At 37.4% G+C, this 20,095-nt stretch overlaps 2 protein-coding genes across 4 annotated transcripts in view; both read left to right on the top strand.

Annotated features, from left to right (window-relative positions):
• Nucleotides 1–20,095, top strand: part of LOC127866801 (protein phosphatase 3 catalytic subunit alpha-like) — a 273,905-nt gene that overhangs the window by 76,496 nt on the left and 177,314 nt on the right. The window lies entirely within an intron of this gene.
• LOC127866800 (uncharacterized) overlaps nt 15,053–20,095 on the top strand; it is a 30,097-nt gene continuing 25,054 nt past the window's right edge. Inside the window, exons 1-2 of one of the 3 annotated variants that reach the window (XM_052407620.1) lie at nt 15,053–15,299; nt 16,177–16,299. In XM_052407620.1, the coding sequence (XP_052263580.1) occupies nt 16,275–16,299 (25 nt within the window). In that variant the 5' untranslated portion in view covers nt 15,053–15,299; nt 16,177–16,274. The remainder of the gene's footprint in view (nt 15,300–16,176; nt 16,300–20,095) is intronic. The other 2 variants (XM_052407619.1, XM_052407622.1) reach the window with 2 other exon arrangements.

A 20,095-nucleotide genomic window follows, 5' to 3' on the forward strand; every position in this document is an offset into this window, starting at 1 on the left:
TTTTCTACTTTGTTATTGTTAGTTGGTTAAGTGTATTTTGTTACCACTCCACGTGGGGACCTCTTGTGATGCAGCCTGTGAACAAATTGCTGAAAGAAGTGCTGTTGTCATATGTTGGTTGGTAATTACCTGGGTTCTATTTACATGTTGCTGCATTTTGTTATAAACTGTGGAAGCAGAAGATGACAAATATGAACATGGCAACTATACAGGATAACGCAAAACTGCACAAGAAATGTCAGTGTATTTAACAGTTTGGTGGAAACATGCTTACATGCCAATGTAATTCTCAAAAGCATGCCACCCTTGCTTACTGTTTTTAACTAGATGTTTTGCCGTTGTTTTAAACAAGTTCATAATGAATGTAATTTTTTTCTGCAAAATTTCTATATCAATTATTTTATTGAACACATGAATGTTGTTTACCCGTTTTAGCAGCTTATAATTAAAGTGAATTTAAGAGTTAAAGTTATGATAGCATGATGATGGATGTACTTGCTGTGAAAGTTTACTCTTTTCTCACCCGGAGGAACAATCATTATTCTATGCTAAGCATCTACCCCAAAATGGTATTATTCTCTACAACTGAGCCATGTTCTTGACAAACTTAGTTTAATGTTTATTTGTAAAGTTTTGTCCCAGATTAACCTGTGCAGTTGCCACAGGCTAATCAGGGACGGCACTTTCCGCTTTGATGGAATTCATGATGTAAAGAAAGTCTTTTCTAAAAGAAATTTATACGGAAAGTGTTGTCCAAGATAAGCCTGTCTGGACTGCACTAGCATTATCTAGCATTAAGCCCAGTTTTTCCAGAACAAGGGTCAAGTATATCACAATATTTTGTACCAAATACTGACACACTAATACTCTGGTTAAATGGTGCATCCTTGCTGACTTCATAAGTCTACATGTTTAGAAGACACTCAGCATTTTCACTCTGTTTTCTATTTGTGTAATTTGGAGGGTGAATCTATTTTTTTCCCCATTTTATCAGGTCATAAATGTATTTGTGTAATTAATCCTGACATTGATTCATGTTGATTTACATAAATCTGTGTTTTTTTTTCAAGCTGGCGATAAAATAGTTGTTAAAACAACAACAACAATGTTTTTGACATTTTACGTTCTAAATATCAGTTCATGGTTAACACTTAAAAGTGTATGCACCCTAAAAACTTGCATAAGTTCTGCTGAATGACTCACATGCAGAGCCAGATGACTCCAGGTAGAGCTCCTGAATTAGGCATCAAAAAAAGGAAACAAATTCAACCTATACATTAATTCAGTTCAATCGCAAGTTTTCATGCTGAATCAAAGAGGAATGTTTTATAATGCTGTAATGTCTCCTTATCCTCCATACTTTATGTTGAGAAGTAAATTGCATAACTGCGCATGAACACAAACATCACCTCTTTATATTGAATGTTCGCGATAACAAACAGACTTCTATATGTATGTTCTAGACTTTCATTTGTAAGAGACAACTACTTATGTCATACAGTCTGCTGTCTTGTCACTGTAATATATATCACAAGAATACTAACAACAGAAAGTGTTCCAATTTTCTTTGCCTTGATATGTTTATCCTTGATTTTTATTCATAGATGTATACATTTATAACATAACCTGTTTAATATTATCAAATATTTTTGCTACTTGTTGAAAAGAAAGGGTGAATTCAATGTCAATTTGTACAAAAAAATTGTTATTTAAAATTGTATGTCGTGTGTTTACTTATTTAAAAAGAAGACTTTTATTCAGTGTTTAAAAAGGCTTATATAAGTTCACATGAGCACAAAGTGCTCATGGTGAGATTTTGTGATCAACTTTTGTTCGTCATATTTCGTCATCATTTACTTTGTGGACACTATGGCCACATTTTTTGCCCAATCATTTTTAAACTTTCTCGGAACATTCGTCCCAATCATATCGCGGCCAAATTTGGTGTGTCAATTTGGGGTCAAAACTTAGTTTACTAGGTCAACTAAAAGAAAAGGCTTACTTTTCTTGAAGTCACTTTTTTTCCCCAGTCACCATGAAAGTTGCTCATAATACATGCATTTGTTGTAAAAAAAAATATATATGCTGAATTTGAAAATCCTTTGAAAACATGGCCAACATGATGAGGAGCAGTTTTCGGTGTATGGCTATCATCACAATTAATTGCACAATTATAATGAAACATGCTCAGACTTTTTATCATGATTTCTAGGCAGAGTTAAAAATGATCTTCAGTTAAAAAACTGCTGGGGTGGGATGGCTATGTGCTTTGTTGGCTTAAGTTAGACCTTTCCAGCTTAGAGCAGGTTGGTTCTCTTGGGTCGCTGGTGAGAAGCTTGTGGCCTTCAGCATGCTTATTGTTCCACTAGCACAAGAATTTAGATATTAAGTATATATTCATTTTCACTTTATTAAATTTTATGTTAAAACCGGAGTGATTGTTATAAGATTTGTATGTAAATATTGAACAAATGTATTTTGTTATTCCCTTTTTTTCCTGTTCATTACAATTTTTATAATGTAAGGTGCAATAAGTGTCCCTGTTTCTTCTCTGTAGTTGTGTCTTGAGGTGTCCTATGTTTCTTACATAGTCTAGGGTAACTGTGATGCAGGAATATCAGTATGCAAGACTGCATGCTAAGTTATTCATCACAAGTGCCAGAACACAGCTCAGATTGTGTGCTTGCCAACATGTAAACATGGGTTTGGCATTTTTATGTGAGAACTTGTCCCAGCAAAACTAGCAACTTGGCTTTAAATTGTAACAAATATGAGAGCTTAGAATGATATCTGATGAAAGAATTAATTATATTACCAAAGATAACAGGCTTTGTAATTTACATGATGAGCATTGGTTAAGCCTGTCATGTGTCTACCAAAAGGATGGTGCAGATAGCTTGATACTTCCTTCTATAAATAGTTTATTGATATAAAGTATATCAGGGAATAATCTACATGTGCGTCCTGCGTCTACGCACAAGTATCGAAATAGACGCATAGTTTTGAAATATGTGCGTCCACTCGGACGCATTGCTGAAACGAATCCGTTAATACATACACGAATCACGATAAGTACGAACCATCTTGGGTATGAGTCAAAAGTGTTGCGATGAACGCTGAGTTTAACCGAATGAGGCTTGAAAACTGCAACAGGTCTTTTGATTGGCTCTAGTCGAGCCGCTGCTGTATAATACGAACCAATTAGAATCGACCTTTTAAATAGAGTGTGTTATGATATTTTCTAGATTCCCCGGATGAAAACCTGCTTTAACTTTTTGTTAATTAGTCATAAATAATACAGAAAAAATGCCTCCGAAATAAGGTGTTGAAGCTAAATCCAAAACAAACAACTCTTGACTTTAATAACGGTAGGTCAATGGCTCGCAATTCAGACGTAAACAATAATGTTATCAAGCTCGCAATTCGGATGTTAACAATAATATTATCATCGATTTGAATCAAGTTGAAATGTTGTAACAGGTTACATTCATGTAACAGATAATGTTATAGCCTATGTGAAGGCAAACAAGATAGTGATAACCCTGAATTTGTTTTTTTTTGTTTCAACATGTTTTTGAGATTATTAAAAGTTTATTGCAAAATATAGTTATTGAGCTAGTGTGATTTAGACTCATTTTCTTCACTACTTGGTATTAGAGCTGCAACGATTCGATCCGATGCATCGAAAATCGGTTCGAAATGCGTCGATTCGATTACGATACCAAACCTACCAAATTCGATTCGATTCTTGAACATATATACATAGATATGTAAAGCTCGCTGTATTCTGACTATTTGATACGGAAAGGTGTTGGTTTTATCTAAACCTGTAATTACGACGCGCGCGATTGGCTGCTTATTACTTTAGTCATCCAATCAATAAGCGCCTTACGGTCTACTTTCGGAAAAAGCGTCAAAATGGCTGAACAAGTTGTGGCCGACAAATTGAAATTATCAGATGCGCCTAAGAAGCTCAAATCAAAAGTGTGTCAGTATTTTGGGTTTCTGGATGGTAGCCCTCCCGATATAGCAAAGTGTAAACGGTGCTTCACGAAGCAAACATAACGTTGATTTGGCAAGACTAAGAGGTAGCACAAGTGCAACTACTCAAGTCGCCAGCCAGAAAAGTAGTTCTGTTTCTGTTGGGAATTTGTTAAGTTTATTAGAGAATGTGCTTTGTCCTACAGGTAACAGGTGATGCTGTCACGGCACAATGGTAGACATGCTTGTATCGGTTTTGGATATAAGTATAATAGTGATAGTACTATCACTCCACTGATTCCAGATGTTCTTATGATTATTTATTTAATTTTTTATTATTGTGTATTCAACACAATCTTCTAGTCATAAGTTTTTTATATTGAAATTGAGTCCTAATTTGCTATTCTTTTTTATGTGTTTTATTGAAATATTGACATAGTTTGAAAGACAATTGGCAGTTTCTTGCAAATTATTTCTTACACATGTTAATTTAACACACTTTCAACAGTTTTTAAAACAATTTTGAACCAACCAAACTATATCAAACAAACACACAATTTGACAAATTCCCAAGATATCTATGGATGCGACACTTTTGAACAGAAATGTTTATTTTGAGGCAAAAGAGTGAATATATGATAAAACTAGGTTTGAAGATGAATCGAATCGAAAAAATCGGTATCGGAGTGTCTGAAATCGAAATCGAATTGAGCTGTATTTGAATCGTTGCAGCTCTACTTGGTATCTTTCAAAATTTGGGACTGTGTGTATTAAATAGATTAAATTCTTTTTCAAGGTGGACTCATTAATTTTGGCCTGGGACTCATTGGTTTAAAAGCTGCGAGTTCAGGGACCCATAGATAGTAAATTCTAGATTATTCCCTGATATATGTTTTCGTTATTTTTGATAATTCAGCATGTTCATGTTTGGGGAATTTTTGGAAAATGCAGGTATGAAATTTTGCGTTAGTTATGTATTTCTTTCTAAGAAGATCTAAGTGCCAGGATTTAGAGAAGAGTTTTTTTGGCTCGACTATTATTGAGATATATATAGTGGAGCTATCCTACTCACCCCGGCATCTGCGTTAGCATGCAAATGTTTTAAGTTTTCGTACTACCCCAAATATTTTCTTTGTCCTTTGACATATTGCTTTCATATTTTGTATTCTTGTTTACCAACATGACCACAACCTATAAACAAGAGCAGACAACTCTATCAAGCATTTTGTCATCATTATGGCCCCTTTTCCACATAGAATATGCAGCAAATGTTAAAGTTTTCATACTACCCCATTTAAAGTTTTCATACTACCCCATTTATTTTCATTGTCCCTTGACATATTGCTTTTATATTTTGCATACTTGTTTACCAACATCACCCCAACCTATAAACAAGAGCAGACCACTGTATCAAGCATTTTGACATAATTGTGGCCCCTTTTACACTTAGATAATTGAACAGTTTGCTTAAATTGCCATGACTTCTTTATCACATTTTATTATTACTTTGACAAACCAACGCTTACCTGAATACCACAATGGATTCCACCCAAACAATACTCCACGTCCCTACCCAGAATCCCCCCCCCAAACCTCCCCCCCCCCAAAAAAAAATTATTTTTTTTTAAACATCACATCATTACCACACCCCACATTATACCCCCCCCCCTTACCCCACACCCCTTACCCCCCACCCCCCTCCAATTTTATTTTTTTAAGCATCTAATAAATTACCACACCCCACATTATACTCCCCTCCTCACCCCCACCCCACCTACCCCCCCCCCACTTTTTTTTAAACATCATCTAATAAATTACCCCCTCCCCCCCCACATTATACCCCCCTCTCACCCCCCCCCCCCAATTTTTTTTCTTTTTTTTTTCTTTTTTTTTTAAGATCGTCTAATAAATTATTGAATATGAAAAATTTCCTCATGATGGCTTATGTAATACTGTCAAGCACTCGAATAGTCGAGCATGCTGTCCTCTGACAGCGCTTGTTATGTTTATGTATTTATCAACTAAGTTATTTATTGATGAGAATTCCAATATAAGAAAAATATGTAACCACATCTGGGTATATGTTTTAAAGGAATTCATTTTGGTGTTTCATTTTGCTTGTTGTTCATTACACTATCTTGTGTATCTTAATCCAAAGAATATTCAGTAAAAATGGCAAGGTAAATTATTGAACTAATATCCTAATGCTCATTTTCATGGCTGCTTCATGCTGCCATTTTGTTAGATGAACTTATTCTAATAACTCTTGTAATTTGAAAAATTCTTTTGTGGCAAAAGTGAAGCATGGAAAAGAGGAATACAAGTGTCTTTATATTTCAGGTTGTTAATAATGATATTATGCAAATTATTATGAAGACCTGTTATTGGTAAATAGATTTTGAAATATATTGCATAGTTATTCATCTTATTTATTTGTATTCAGTTAAACATTCCATTTTGGGAAAATAACAAGTTTGAGAACGGAACATACTTTTAACAGGTAATTGTTAAATAAAATTAATAGTTAATATTGTTGTTAGTGCTTTTAAGAATTGTGACAGACTTTTAGTATTAGTGCACATTGATCATATTTATAACAGTAACTTATTATATTTCTTATGTAATGGAGTGAATACAATAATATAAATATTTATATATATATAGTTCTATATTTATATGCCTTTAAAAATGTGTAGGATTATGCTTCTTGATAGGGATGCAAGATTATAACAGTATCCATTGAAGACTCATAGCGGTACAACTGTTAACTAGTTTGTCTTGGAAACACGTTTCAGACTCAAACAGTTGTTTAGTGTCAGAGACTCAAACAGTTATACAATTACATAGTGACTGATGTTTTTAGCATTTGATATGATAGCCATTATGAGCTAAATGTATGATTTCTCTTTTGAAAATTGGGTGATTATCATCTGGTATACCTTGTATAGTAAATGATAAACACATATTTGCTGGTGTCTCTTTACCAATCACATTTGAGCCACCTCTTGCAAAAATGGGTATTATGCCGAATGCAGCTGCCATTGTTGCAGACCAGCCTGTACAGTTGTGCAGATTAATCAAGAGCTACGGTGTCTGCTATAAACTCACACAAAATTCGTGGTCTCATAAATGGACATCAGGGCCAGAATGTGCAGGCTGGTCTGGAGCTACCATGGCCACATGTGACATAAAACCCATTTTCACATGATGCGGGTCATTTCATGGCATTAAAATGCTGATGGGATGCTTAAAACTCTATTTGTTTGTTATATATTGTTTGTTTTCATGACTGTTTTGAATTGATGTCTTTTTCTAAAGAATGGCAAAGGGGAGTAAAAATTTCTTTGCACATATGTAACTTCAGCAGCAAACATGTGTTGAGTCTGGTCACTATTGAGCCATGCAAACCATGACTGTAATTTACCTTGCTTCATTTTAAATATTACAGATTTTTTCCATACTCGTCTAATGTGAACTGTGAACCCCTTGTTGTAAATCATGCATGTCCTATTCATACATTTTCCGTGTTGAATTAAATCTTATACTTTTTTCTTCAATGCTGTTCTGTAGTTCTTGAAACCCCATTTTGTGTTGGTTACAATCAAGCATCATTTGCTAATTGACTTACCTGCTCTAGTTAACTAAATCAAGAAACAAATTAATGACAAGCTGACAAACATTAATCCCAATGTCCAGAAATTGCAATATATACATGGAAGCAACAACCCTGTATACATTGTTACAATAATGTAAAATGAGCATTACTGTGTGCATTAAACAGATTAAATTCACTAATTCCACTTATGACATAAAATCATTAGCCAATAAAATAATACACATTAATTCTAAATTCAGAAATGGCTTCATTTGAACCTTGTTATTTTTGTATGGACAACATAAGTCAGGACTGCAAAATGGAAATCAAAAATGATTCCCGGAGTCCCGTACCAGTGTAATCTGAAAGGACTGTAGGTATACCCTCGGTCTATCTGTAAAACCATGTGTCTGTCCAGATCTGGATCCTGCAATAACTCAAGTACTTCAGCTAGGTTGCTGTAAATGTATAGGTGTGTAGAGGGACAGATGGTAATGTGCTCGTTATTTCGTTTTTAAGACGGACACAAATTGACTTAACGTTCTTACTTAGACAACATTGATATGGTAGGGGACTACTCTTCTCACTTGGACAAAGCTCTTGTTTAAATGATTGCTCATCTCACTTTAAATGACGGCTTGAGTTAAAAATGGTTTTACCTAGCTCTAATTAAACCATTTAACTGGAGTTTCACGTCATTCCTACATTATTTATGATTCCATACAATCAATAAAGCAATTTATTAAAGACCACAATAATCACACAATTGATGTACTAAAGACGCTTTTTCGCAGAAATTGGCATGTTTTGAAGTTTGTCATTAAATGCATATATTGATAAATGTAACCATTAGATCTATAAAGCTCCAGTAAAAAAACAAGAATAAAAAAAAAAGAAAAAAGTAACCCGCAACAGGGCTCGAACCACTGACCCATGGAATAAGTCTATCGCTGAGACCACTCAGCCATCCGTGCTCATGCAATGAGTGATGTATTTTATACTTTATATAACACTGGGGGCTGACGAGGTCAAAGCGTAGTCCGTTTCGCTACGACGTCGGGTATATGTTTTACTACGAAAACATTTTTTAAATACACATGACATAGAGAACGGATTAGTCGAAAATTGTGTTTAAAACGGGTAAGATTATGCTTTTCTAATAACAAAACTCTGAATTTAAGCACATTGACATTTCATAGGTCTGTTACATCAAATTATAATCCAAGATGTGTCTGGTTTATGCGGTTAAACCTGAAATATACCGCTGATTTATCAAACCGAAGTCAAGTTTAACTTAAAAAATGCAATGAAGGTTTACAACTGTATTTAATTTTACAATATCCATATTGATCTATGTATCGTTAAGCCACTGGTGTGTTTAGAAATGTGTAGGTTGACCCAGTTATCAGAAATAAAGGCTAAATATTATTAATAGGCATGATCATGTCTCTGACAGTATACGTATATGCCTCGCTACGACAACGCTTTAGCGTGTATGCGTTTCTCACAGAAGACGTATTGGTTATCTCTCAAAGGCAAAATAAAGAACAGTTTTGTTTTTTAATACAGAGTCATAAAGTGGTTGGATGTTTCCTTTGAGGAAGAGGTAGTAACAACGGCACAACATGACCCGAGACGCACAGTCGACATGGAAATGCACATTATTATTATATAATTAAATTCACGACTAGGCCAAAGGAAACGATTAAAATCGAACATCCATATATAAGATGACAGTTGAGAGTCGAGAACCTAATGTCGTCGGTCTCAATAATAATGACGCATCTTCAACTTGTGACAATCCCATATACGTTCATTTTGATAGAAACCGACGATAGGTTTTCAGCATACGGTACTCTTTATCAAATAACATTCGATTCTCGTTATCCCCAACTCGCTTATCTCGAAACTCTGCTTATGTCAAAGTAAATCCCATGTCCCAACTTCGATCATTATTGATCTCATACGGATTTTGATTTTGGCATTGTATATATCAAAGCGATTTTCTTGAAAATCGGTTATCGTCAACTAATTTTGAGATGAATTTCATGTTCGTATACATAGTTTTACCTGTAAAATCCACTCCTGTAACAGCCGTAAGGTGTGGAACGTAGGACCCCAATGGCACAAATCCGCAATTGCCTAATCAATATATTGTTGTAAAGGTGTGGCAGTGGGTTTCTGTCACAGGTTATTGTTTACTGCGTACATAACGGCCGGTAAACTTACATCGTGTTACAATGCGATTAAGGCCCAGTCTCACTATGATGCCGGCGGAGCCCCAGTGCGTGATCAGGTATCTACCGGGATGAACCGGGTCCCTACCGGGATGAATCGGTGCTCCACCGGGATGAACCGGTGCTCCACCGAGATGAACCGTGGACGACCGGGGACAACCGGGGCTCCACCGGGAAAGTATTAAAATGTTTAATACCTCCGGGATGAACCGGAAGTCATCGGGTAGGACCGGCAACGACCGGCGTGGCACCGGGAACAACCGGGACTGCACCGGGAACAACCGGGACGGCACCTTAGCTCCACCGGGGCCCCAAAACACCCCGGCAGAGCTACGACAACGCCCCGGTGGAGCCCCGGTGAATGCCGGCAGAGTCCCTTTATAGCTACGTTACATAAGTAAACCGGTGCTCTGATGGTGCCGTCCCGGTTGTTCCCGGTGCAGTCCCGGTTGTTTCCAGTGCCAAGCCGGTCATTGCCGGTCCTTCCCGGTAACTCCTGGTTCATCCCGGAGGTATTAAACATTTGAATACTTTCCCGGTGGAGCCCCGGTTGTCCCCGGTTAAACCGGGGCGTTGCCTCAGCTCTGCCGGGGTCTGAACCGGTATAGCCCCGGTGAGTGCCGGTGTAGTGACGGTATACCGGGGCTCTGCCGGGACTCTGCCGGGACTCTGCCGGCTTTCACCGGGTTCAACCTTTTCGTTTGGATGTTCATGCGCACAGTGAAGCACGGCATCTTTTGCACTGGGAAATGGCAGTCTGCAGTTACTGCAAACTGCATGTGATATGTCCTGAAATGGATACAGTAACTTCGTTGAGCAACCTATACATTATATTTGTACTTCGTTGCGCAACCAATACATACTCTGTACGAAACCTATACATAAAGCGACTTGTAATTTCGTTCGAAACAAACCATTTGAATGATTAAAATACATGTTCGTAACCTGTTTTGTACTTTGAAATGTGTAATGTACACTGAATCAAAGTAACATGTAGTTTTATTTAATTTAAGTTACATTAATTGGCTATTTTAACAGAATAACCACCTTATGCATTGCTTCAAATCAAAATATTTCGATTTTAGCTCAAAATAAACTTAAAGGTTGCAACTATGCGCATTTGTTATTAGTTTTTATTGATAATAAGTACCTACCATTACTGGATGTTCCGTTCTCTAATCCATTAACACCAGAAAAGATGAAACTCGCCTGATTAAGTAGTGTATTTACACAATGTTTTCGTAGTAAAACATATACCTGACGTCGTAGCGAAACGGACTACGCTTTGACCTCGTCAGCCCCCAGTGTATAAGCAATCCTCGTAGTATATGTGCGCGACAAATCGGCATTGACAGTGGCTACGTCATCAGGTAGGATCAGTTGTACAGGTTCGTTGACAGGATGGCGTGATAGACGATCCGTTGCACTAAATATCTTAATTAGAGGTTTATGGTCCACTGCTATGATGAGGTCTGGACAACCAAGTACAAAATACCTCGCTTTTTCTATTGCATCTTCCACTGCTAGTGCCTCACCTATGCGGGCATATCTTGACTCGGCCACGTGGGTGAATCTGCTTCCCACAAGAGTGATCTTCCAGCCCATGGGACAGCAGAACGGCTTGATATCTGTGCATGAGCAGTGTTTCTGTAGTAGCCAAAAGCCAATACCCGTTTTGGACCAGTCTGTAGCTAAACAGGTAGTTTTGGCGGGGTCGAAGATCGTGACGCCTTTCTCTATCTGGTCCGCAATCACCCGTTTGGATTCCGCATAGAGCTCGTTCACTCAAAGTGGGTATCTGGTTTGAGTAAGTCTCTAAACGGTCGCATACGGTCAGCCATGCTAAAGGCATACGAAACTTGGTTCACTAGGCCGAACAATGACCGCACATCGGTTAAATTCTTCGGGCTAGGAAACTGAAGGATTGACATCATGTACCGTTGACTAGGGCGGACATCATTTGAAGAAATTTCAAAGCTGGCAAATTCCACTGTATCAGCATCAAAAACAAACTTCTTTCGATTAAGTATGATGCCGTTTCTCCCGCAAACATCACGCCAATGGAGTGTTTGGTGGAAACTCTGCTCTAAGGAATCTGCCCACAGCAATACATCGTCTACACATTTGGTCTTATTGGGGATTTCCGCAACCATCTCATCAAAACGCCTTGTGTAACTATCACCTGAAGCAATATAGCCTTGTGATGCAGTCTTGTAGCGGTATCTGTCCCAGGGAGTTATTAATGTGATCTAATGACGGTCTTCTTCGCATATTGGTACACTATGGTACCCATTCCAAGCATCCAAAACGGTCTTCTTTTTGCAAGCTGGAACTGAGCGAGCCTGTAGGAATGGGGAAGGGGTATGATGGGTCTCACGGGTTGCATGGATATTGAGCGCTTGAAGATCCACAGTACGCCTCGGTTTTCCAGTCTTCTTCGCACAGACCATCACGACCATCCTATGGCACCATGTACCAGGGTTTCCAATAGGAACTTTCTCAATAACACCTAATTGCACATCCTGGTCAAGTCCTTCCTTCACAGCATCCCTCCAGTGCAGTGGTACTGGCACTGGGGTATGATGAGCAACGAGTTTAGCATCTGGATCGATCATTAGTTTCATAGGCGGACAGTCCATAAGCGGTAGAGTTTGGTGTTCACATGTATTAAATGTGCTTGATCGACATCGATTGACATGGAGCCGTACTTTGGTCATGAACATCGGCTGTGCAATGTCGGAATGAAGACTGTACCTGTGGAAAACTATGTGGTTTGATTCCAAGGTCAATACACGCCTCCCTACTTAGGAATAACATGTCCGACGAATCTGTTACATACCACAGGTGGTTAGCGTGTGGCTATGATATTTAATTGTAAAAACATCATTTTGATAAATGATAAATAATCATATTATAACGAAAAATTAAATTTTATGAAAAAAAATCCCTATCAAATATATATATAATATATATATATATATATATATATATATATATATATATATATATATATATATATATATATATATATATATATATATATTTGATAGTGAATTATTTTTTCAAAAAAGTTAATTTTTCGTTAAAATATGATTATTCATCATTAAAAATGATGTTTTCACTAATTAATATCATAGCAACACGCTAACCACCTGTGTTACATACGTCATTTGCCGGGTTGTAACAGGAAGTCCAGTGGAATCGGTGATGGAGATGCGAAGCAAGATTGCACCCAGGATCTTGATACCTTCATTATTGGCAGTGTGCATTCGCATAGTAGCTGGTAGTAGATCTGAATCTCTTAAACCGAGGCGATGGATAACTTTAAGGCCTGCTAAACAGCTCTGACAACCAGTATCAGCCATGGCAGGGGCGGAGGCTGGGGTGGAGCGTGCATACATGTCGTCGAAGTCAAGTTCAGTATAGTCTTCCAACACAGTGTGGACATTCACATTTATAATTGGCTGTGGCTTGAAACTTCGGCGGACCCAAGTGTCTGATAGAATGTCATACACATGATGCTCGAGAGGTACACTATAATTACGCTTGCTAACTGTGCACACTTCACTACCAAGGCTTGTGTCTAAACAGTATGAATTGTCAAATAATGTACACAAGGATTCGAACAGTGCATTCTCATGATCTGTTCCCCTGGATTGACAGGCTCGTGGTGGGCGGTGGGACCTGTCCTTGCTGCGACACATGAATTCTGTATGGTGATCACGCTTACAGTGTTCATAATTGTGGTTAAATGCTGAGCATTGAGTACGGCGAATATGTGCTTTACTTTGCTTCCCGTGTCCTTGTTTACCACAATATGAGCAAACCTCTAAGTCAGACTGTCCCGATACTTTCTGTGTTTCTTGTAGGTGCTGGAAACATTGACCGACTCTCGATCTAGCATGCGAGAGCCAGAGCATTTGCCTGCTACCTTAGCCTCCACGAACTGAAAAATGCCCTGAATGTTCATTTCCTGGTTTTTATCACCGAGGAGATCCATTTGGATTTCAGGGTCTGCGAGTCCTCTGCTTAACACATCGTACATAATGGCTTCCGTATAACTAGTGTCAATATCACACCCAGGGCATTTGATTAAATACTTGCAAATGTTTGCCTGACCCTGCAACCTAGCGCCGAAACCTCGCACCGTCTCGTCCCGATCTTGACGCATATTATGTAGCGTGACGCGTGCCACCATCGTGTTTACCTCCCGGACGGGCAGTTTACGAATTGCAGCAAGAACCTCAAGCAAGTACCTCAGCCTATTTTCTATCGGTGAGGCTTCCACTGGCTCCTTACGTAGAGGTTCGTCACAACACTCAAGGAGTTGTATAACCTTGTCTCTATCGGTAACCTTTGTAGCATCGACATAGTCTTTCTAACGACTTTGAAAATAAGACCAATCCTCACATGTAACTGCTGCGGAGATGGTTGGTCGTCGTACGCGTTCAATTTTTCAATAGCTACACGGACAGCTGGTGGTGCAGCAGGATGTGCTGCGCTGTGTGCTGTTATGAGTGCTACTACGATCAGTGGGTCGACATCCGGAGTCTTGTATTCACAACTTGGGAATGGACACTGTTCCTCTTGCATGGTTTTAGTATCTTGATCATAAATAAAATTACGTCTATTTGTTGGATGAACTTTAATGGTCTCTATATCAACAATGATCAAGATCTGAAAAGATAAGAATTAAATAGCGTGAACTAGTGTAGTATAAAACGCTCTATACATGTGCGAACCTGAAACACATGTTTTAAATTTTGTCAATTTACCAAAACGTGAAAAGACCCCTTTAATGTGTTCAACGTTTTGAACTCAGTCGAGTACGTTTGGCTGTTGGTTATGTTTTGACCTTATCAACCCTTTATTGAATCAATTAAACGGTTCTGGAGCTAGGTCATTTAAATAAATTTTCCATTAGAATTAATTAGATTTCTAATCAAAGAACTCGAGACAGGCGACTATAACCCCAACCAACCTACTGTCACAAAAATCACACAAACATACAAAAAACCAAAGACCTATAGAATGTATTCTATAGCACAGGTGGTTAGCGTGTGGCTACAGTATGCTATTAAGTAGTGAAAACATCATTTTGAATGATAAATTATCATATTATAACGAAAAATAAACTTTTCTGAACAAACTTTACTATATACTTATATTTATATTTGATAGTGAATTTTTTTTCCCGTTATAATATGATAATTTATCATTCAAAATGATATTTTCACTAATTAATTAATAGCCACACGCTAACCACATGTGTTCTATAGGTCTTTGAACAAACGTATGATTACAATTTTTTGGAGAAAAATAATGCATGGGAGACAACGCTTTCTATTCCATGCACTCAATGGGAAGTCATCACGAGAAAACGTTATCAGCATCTACATGTACTGCAAGCTGCGTTTTCTGAAAATACACATAGCTGTTTCAACGACAACAATTAAGAGAATAAGATATGGAGAGGTCTATTACAAGTAAGTGCTGTGTTTTATGATGAATCAATGAAAAAGATTAAAACTCTGAGCCTTAATTTAAGAAATCAAGTGCAAAACAGTTGATTACAATCTACCGGCCCGATCTACTTTATAAGATATTAAAGTAAATATTGAAATGTGAGTATGTGTTGGCTAAGCAGACGCCTCCAACTACCACATGCACTGTGTATTTGTATTTATGTAATTATGCATCGTGTTTAGAGTGATAGACTGTACGTAAAAAATATTGATATGAGATCGCGGTGGTGTAGTGCATGAGGTGTCCGCCTAGCGATCGGGAGTTCGTGGGTTCAATCCCTACTAGGGGTGCGTTCTCATTATCTCCTCCATAGACACCAAGTACTGGTTCTTCCCAAGAAACGGACTCGACAGTATCTGCCTATAATACTCGAAAGAGCGGTTGGCAGTAATCAGAGATAGATAGATAGATACTTAAGTGTAGAAAAATATACATGTTTTGTATTTGCAATGATATGTATTACAGTTAAAAACCTTCTGTTTAAATAGGTCACGGGGTCACTTAGTGCATTTCAAGGATTAGGCATAGTGTCCGCTCTATAATTGATGTAGTTTCAGGGTTTTTTTTGGGTTGTAGGGGAAGGGGCTCTAGCCCTTAGGTTGGGAAATTTCACGCGCGATTTTCCACTTTTGGGGAAATTTCACGCGCGATTTTCCACTTTTGGGGAAAAATTGCGCGCGTTTTTTCCTTAATAGGGGAAAGATTTTAAGGGTCTTACTTTTACTGTTAATTGGGTTAATAAAACAAAAAAGACTGTTATTTTCTTCATACATCAATATTTGTGGTTAATTTACATGTTATTACACAATTTCACAGAGGCATTTCTCTGTTTTTCAGTCCTTTAAACATCTCCACTAACGCATCCATGTCCTCCTCTGTCAGTTGATCTGGCCCTGAAAGTTCTTGAAAGCTGCTTAATCGCATCAGCGCATCCGATGTTGCCTGTCCCAACGTCCGGAGGTCTGTTGCAATGTTATTCATAAGTGAAAAACCTGGCTCGACTACAGTCGTAGACTGCTGCAGTGGACTTACTTTTGTGAAGAAAGCTGAAATAACCGCGTTATTCGCATTTTTTTGGGGCCTTTTCCAGTAATTTCACCAGTTATGCGACATTTTGCCTTTTTTGGTGACATTTAACATAGAGCGAGTTGACAGTTATCGTAAATCGGCCAAGGGAGGAAATCATTGTCGTAACATTTATACAGTACAGAACGGCGTGTACGGGTTGGGAACCATAATTGGACGGGTACCAAACGGTGTTTTGTACGATTTTGAACGAATTTGTTGTAAAATTCAATCGTTTTGAACTGTTTTATGGAGGAGAAAAGCTTCCGCTTGGGGAATTTTTCGGTCCGGAAAGGGGAAAAGAGTAGCCTAGATTGCTTGGGGAAGACGCCGATATTCGGCGTCTGTTATATAAGGTAAAAAAACCCAGAGTTTTCATCCGATTTTCACCAAACTTGGTCAGAAGTTGTATCAAGACAATATCTAGGTCAAGGTCGAATATGGGTCATGAAGATGGGTAAAAAAATAGGTCACCGGGTCACTTAGTTCATTACAAGCATTAAGCATGGTTTCCGCTCTCTAATTGAAGTAGTTTTCATCTGATCTTCACCAAACTTGGTCAGAAGCTGTGTCTAGATGATATGTAGGTCAAGTTCAATATGGGTCATGGTAAAGTTATAAAGTTGTCCAAAACCTTCAAAATGGCGTATCTTGTGACAGTTTGGCACTCTTGTTATTCTATAAAACTTGAAAAACTTGAAACTTGCTAATTTGATGAAACGCCTATTTATATAATTATATTCAATGGCGTTGTACAAAACATATATATGTACATAAAATTGATAAAAAAAGAGGTATTGATAATATTATGCAGCATTAATTAAAGGATTAATGATCTAAAAATGTGTGATATAAATAATAATGCTTTAAGGAACTTAAGCAATAAAACAATACCGGCTACACTATTAAAACACAGTAAAGGTAAAATATTATGTAATAAATTGATATAACTAGAGTTAAGACAATAATTATAATGATAATATGAGCAAATATTTGGCAACATAAAGACACTGTTTTTCATTAACTAAAAGGATACGTAAAAGGATATCTCTGCACTCTGGCTGTCGGATCCCACAGCTACCGGTCAACTGTCATACTTAAGGACACTTCTTTTGGGTTTTAACCTTATTTGAACTATCGTGACTACAAGTCACAAATAGACTGACCAAGTGTGACTACAAGACACAACTTGAAGGTTAAAATTACAGTGTGACTATAAGACACAACTAGAAGGCCTAAGCATGACTAAAAGACAGCTGGTTGATGTAATTCAATCATTGAGCAAAGAAGCCCTAATGATTCTTGGTTACCAGTCACTTGTACAATAAATATGCTTTTCGAGCAAAGAAGCCCGCACAATTCTTTAATTGCTTGGTCCTATGAGTCCTAGTGACAAATAAGCCCGTACAACTGAGTCTGGATTATTTGTTTAAATCACAGGTATTCAAATTAAAAAAGGTTGTAAAAGTTTCTGAAGAGAAATGTTTTTAAATTCCTTTTGAAAATGTTTATTGATGCGGAAGTCTGGATGCTTGATGGAAGGTCATTCCACAGTTTCGGACCAACAACTCCGAAACTCAAAATATTCCTAAAAGCATATTTACACACACTTTTAAGTACTGTATTTCATTAGGAAAGGATATGTTTGCAGTGTAGCGAGTAGATCTATATGCATTTCAACATACAAATATTTCACAAACGAGGCCTAGCACATTTACAAGTGGCATTCATGTGAATCAAAACTATCTCTTTATAGTAAAGTAAGTATGCATTTCCCATTGTTGATCAAAGTCTGGGTTAGCATGCAATTGAATTGCCTTTCTCACTGTATAATGCATATGAATTTTAATTTACTTTTAAGTACATACTATTATTATTATTATTATTTTAACTATTGTTTATGATGTTTACTTTTTATGAGAAGAATATAAAAATATTTATTTTATTTACATGTAGGACATTTTGTTGGAGAACAGATTTCCCTTGCTACTTAAGAATTCTTTAAAACTGTTTCCAAATATCTATGAAACATCTGTGTATGTTATGTGATAGCAATAATTGTTATGTGTTCAGGCATGATAATCTACATCTTTTTAGCTCACCTGAGCACAACGTGCTCATGGTGAGCAATTGTGATCGCCTTTTGTCCGTTGTGCGTTGTGCGTCCGTCGTCAACATTTGCCTGGTGAACACTCTAGAGGCCACATTTATTGTCCGATCTTCATTAAACTTGGTAGGAACATTTGTCCCAATAATACCTCGACCGAGTTTGAAACTGGGTCATGCTGGGTCAAAAACTAGGTAAAAAAACCCACAAAACCTCGCGAACACTGTTGAAGTCACATTTGATGCCCATTCTTCATGTAACTTTGTCAAAATGTTTGTCTTAATGATATGTTGGTTGAGTTCAAAAATGGTTTTAGTCCATTGAAAAACATGGCCGCCAGGGGGCGGGGCAATATTCCTTATATGGCTATAGAGAAACCTTGTGAACACTCTAAAAGTCACAATTTTTGCCCAATCATCATGCAACTTGGTCAAAACATTGGTTTCATTGATATCTCGGACGAGTTCGAAAATGGTCCAGATCGGTAAAAAATCATGGCCACCAGGGGGCGGGGCAGTTTTTTCTATATGTATATAGTGAAAACATGTGATAGCTCTAGAAGTAACATTTTTCGTCCAATCTTCATGAAATTTGGTCAGAACATTTGTTTTCTGGATACGACGGTTGAGTTTGAAAATGGTTTGGATTGGTAAAAAAACATGGCCGCCAGAGGGCAGGGCAGTTTTGCCTATATGGCTATAGTTAAACCTTGTTAACACTCTAGAAGTCACATTTATTGTCCAAACTTCATGAAATTTGGTCTGAACATTTGTTTTTATTATAGCTAGGCTGAGTTTGAAAATAGTTTTGATCTGTTGAAAAATATGTCCTCCAGGGGGCGGGGCAGCTTTGCTTATATGGCTATAGTGAAACCTTGTTAACACTCTAGAAATAACATTTATAGCCCCAATCTTCATGGAACTTGGTCCGAAGATTTGTTGTATTGATAGCTTGGCTGTGTTCGAAAATGGTTACGGTTTGTTGAAAAACATGGCCACCAGGGTAGCGGCAGTTTTCATAAAATGACTATATTAAAACCATGTTAACACTCTAGTTGTAATGCGGATGTTTGTGCACAATGATGATGATGATGATGATGATGAGGAGGAGGAGGAGGAGGAGGAGGATGATGATAATGATGATTATGATGATTATGATGATTATGATGATACTGGTAATGGATTCAGAAACATAACCACAACCCAAATATCTAATTATAATTATTGCATTACTCAAATTAATTATTGCCATTACTTATGATTGTTATCTATATCTTTGCAGAAATTTAACATAGTGGTCAAACCAATAAAACAACAAGAAGTGTTACGTATGAATCTTATTTGACGTTTCATTCACTTATCCTAGGCTACTCTCTATAAAACTCATTTATAAATTATACCTGTGCTTGCATTGTTGCCAGGTGGAAATTGTGACTCTTGGAAATTGACCCCAATTAACTGGGCACTTTCATCAAAGACCTTTGTGTTGATGTCAGATGGAAACCATTCATTAGATAGACTATTGAGAGAAATCCGTCAAAATTGCATTTAAATTATGTAGCTATGGTCTATTATTGGCTATACT

Source organism: Dreissena polymorpha, chromosome 2, assembly GCF_020536995.1.
Source record: "Dreissena polymorpha isolate Duluth1 chromosome 2, UMN_Dpol_1.0, whole genome shotgun sequence".
Classification (NCBI taxonomy): domain Eukaryota; kingdom Metazoa; phylum Mollusca; class Bivalvia; order Myida; family Dreissenidae; genus Dreissena; species Dreissena polymorpha.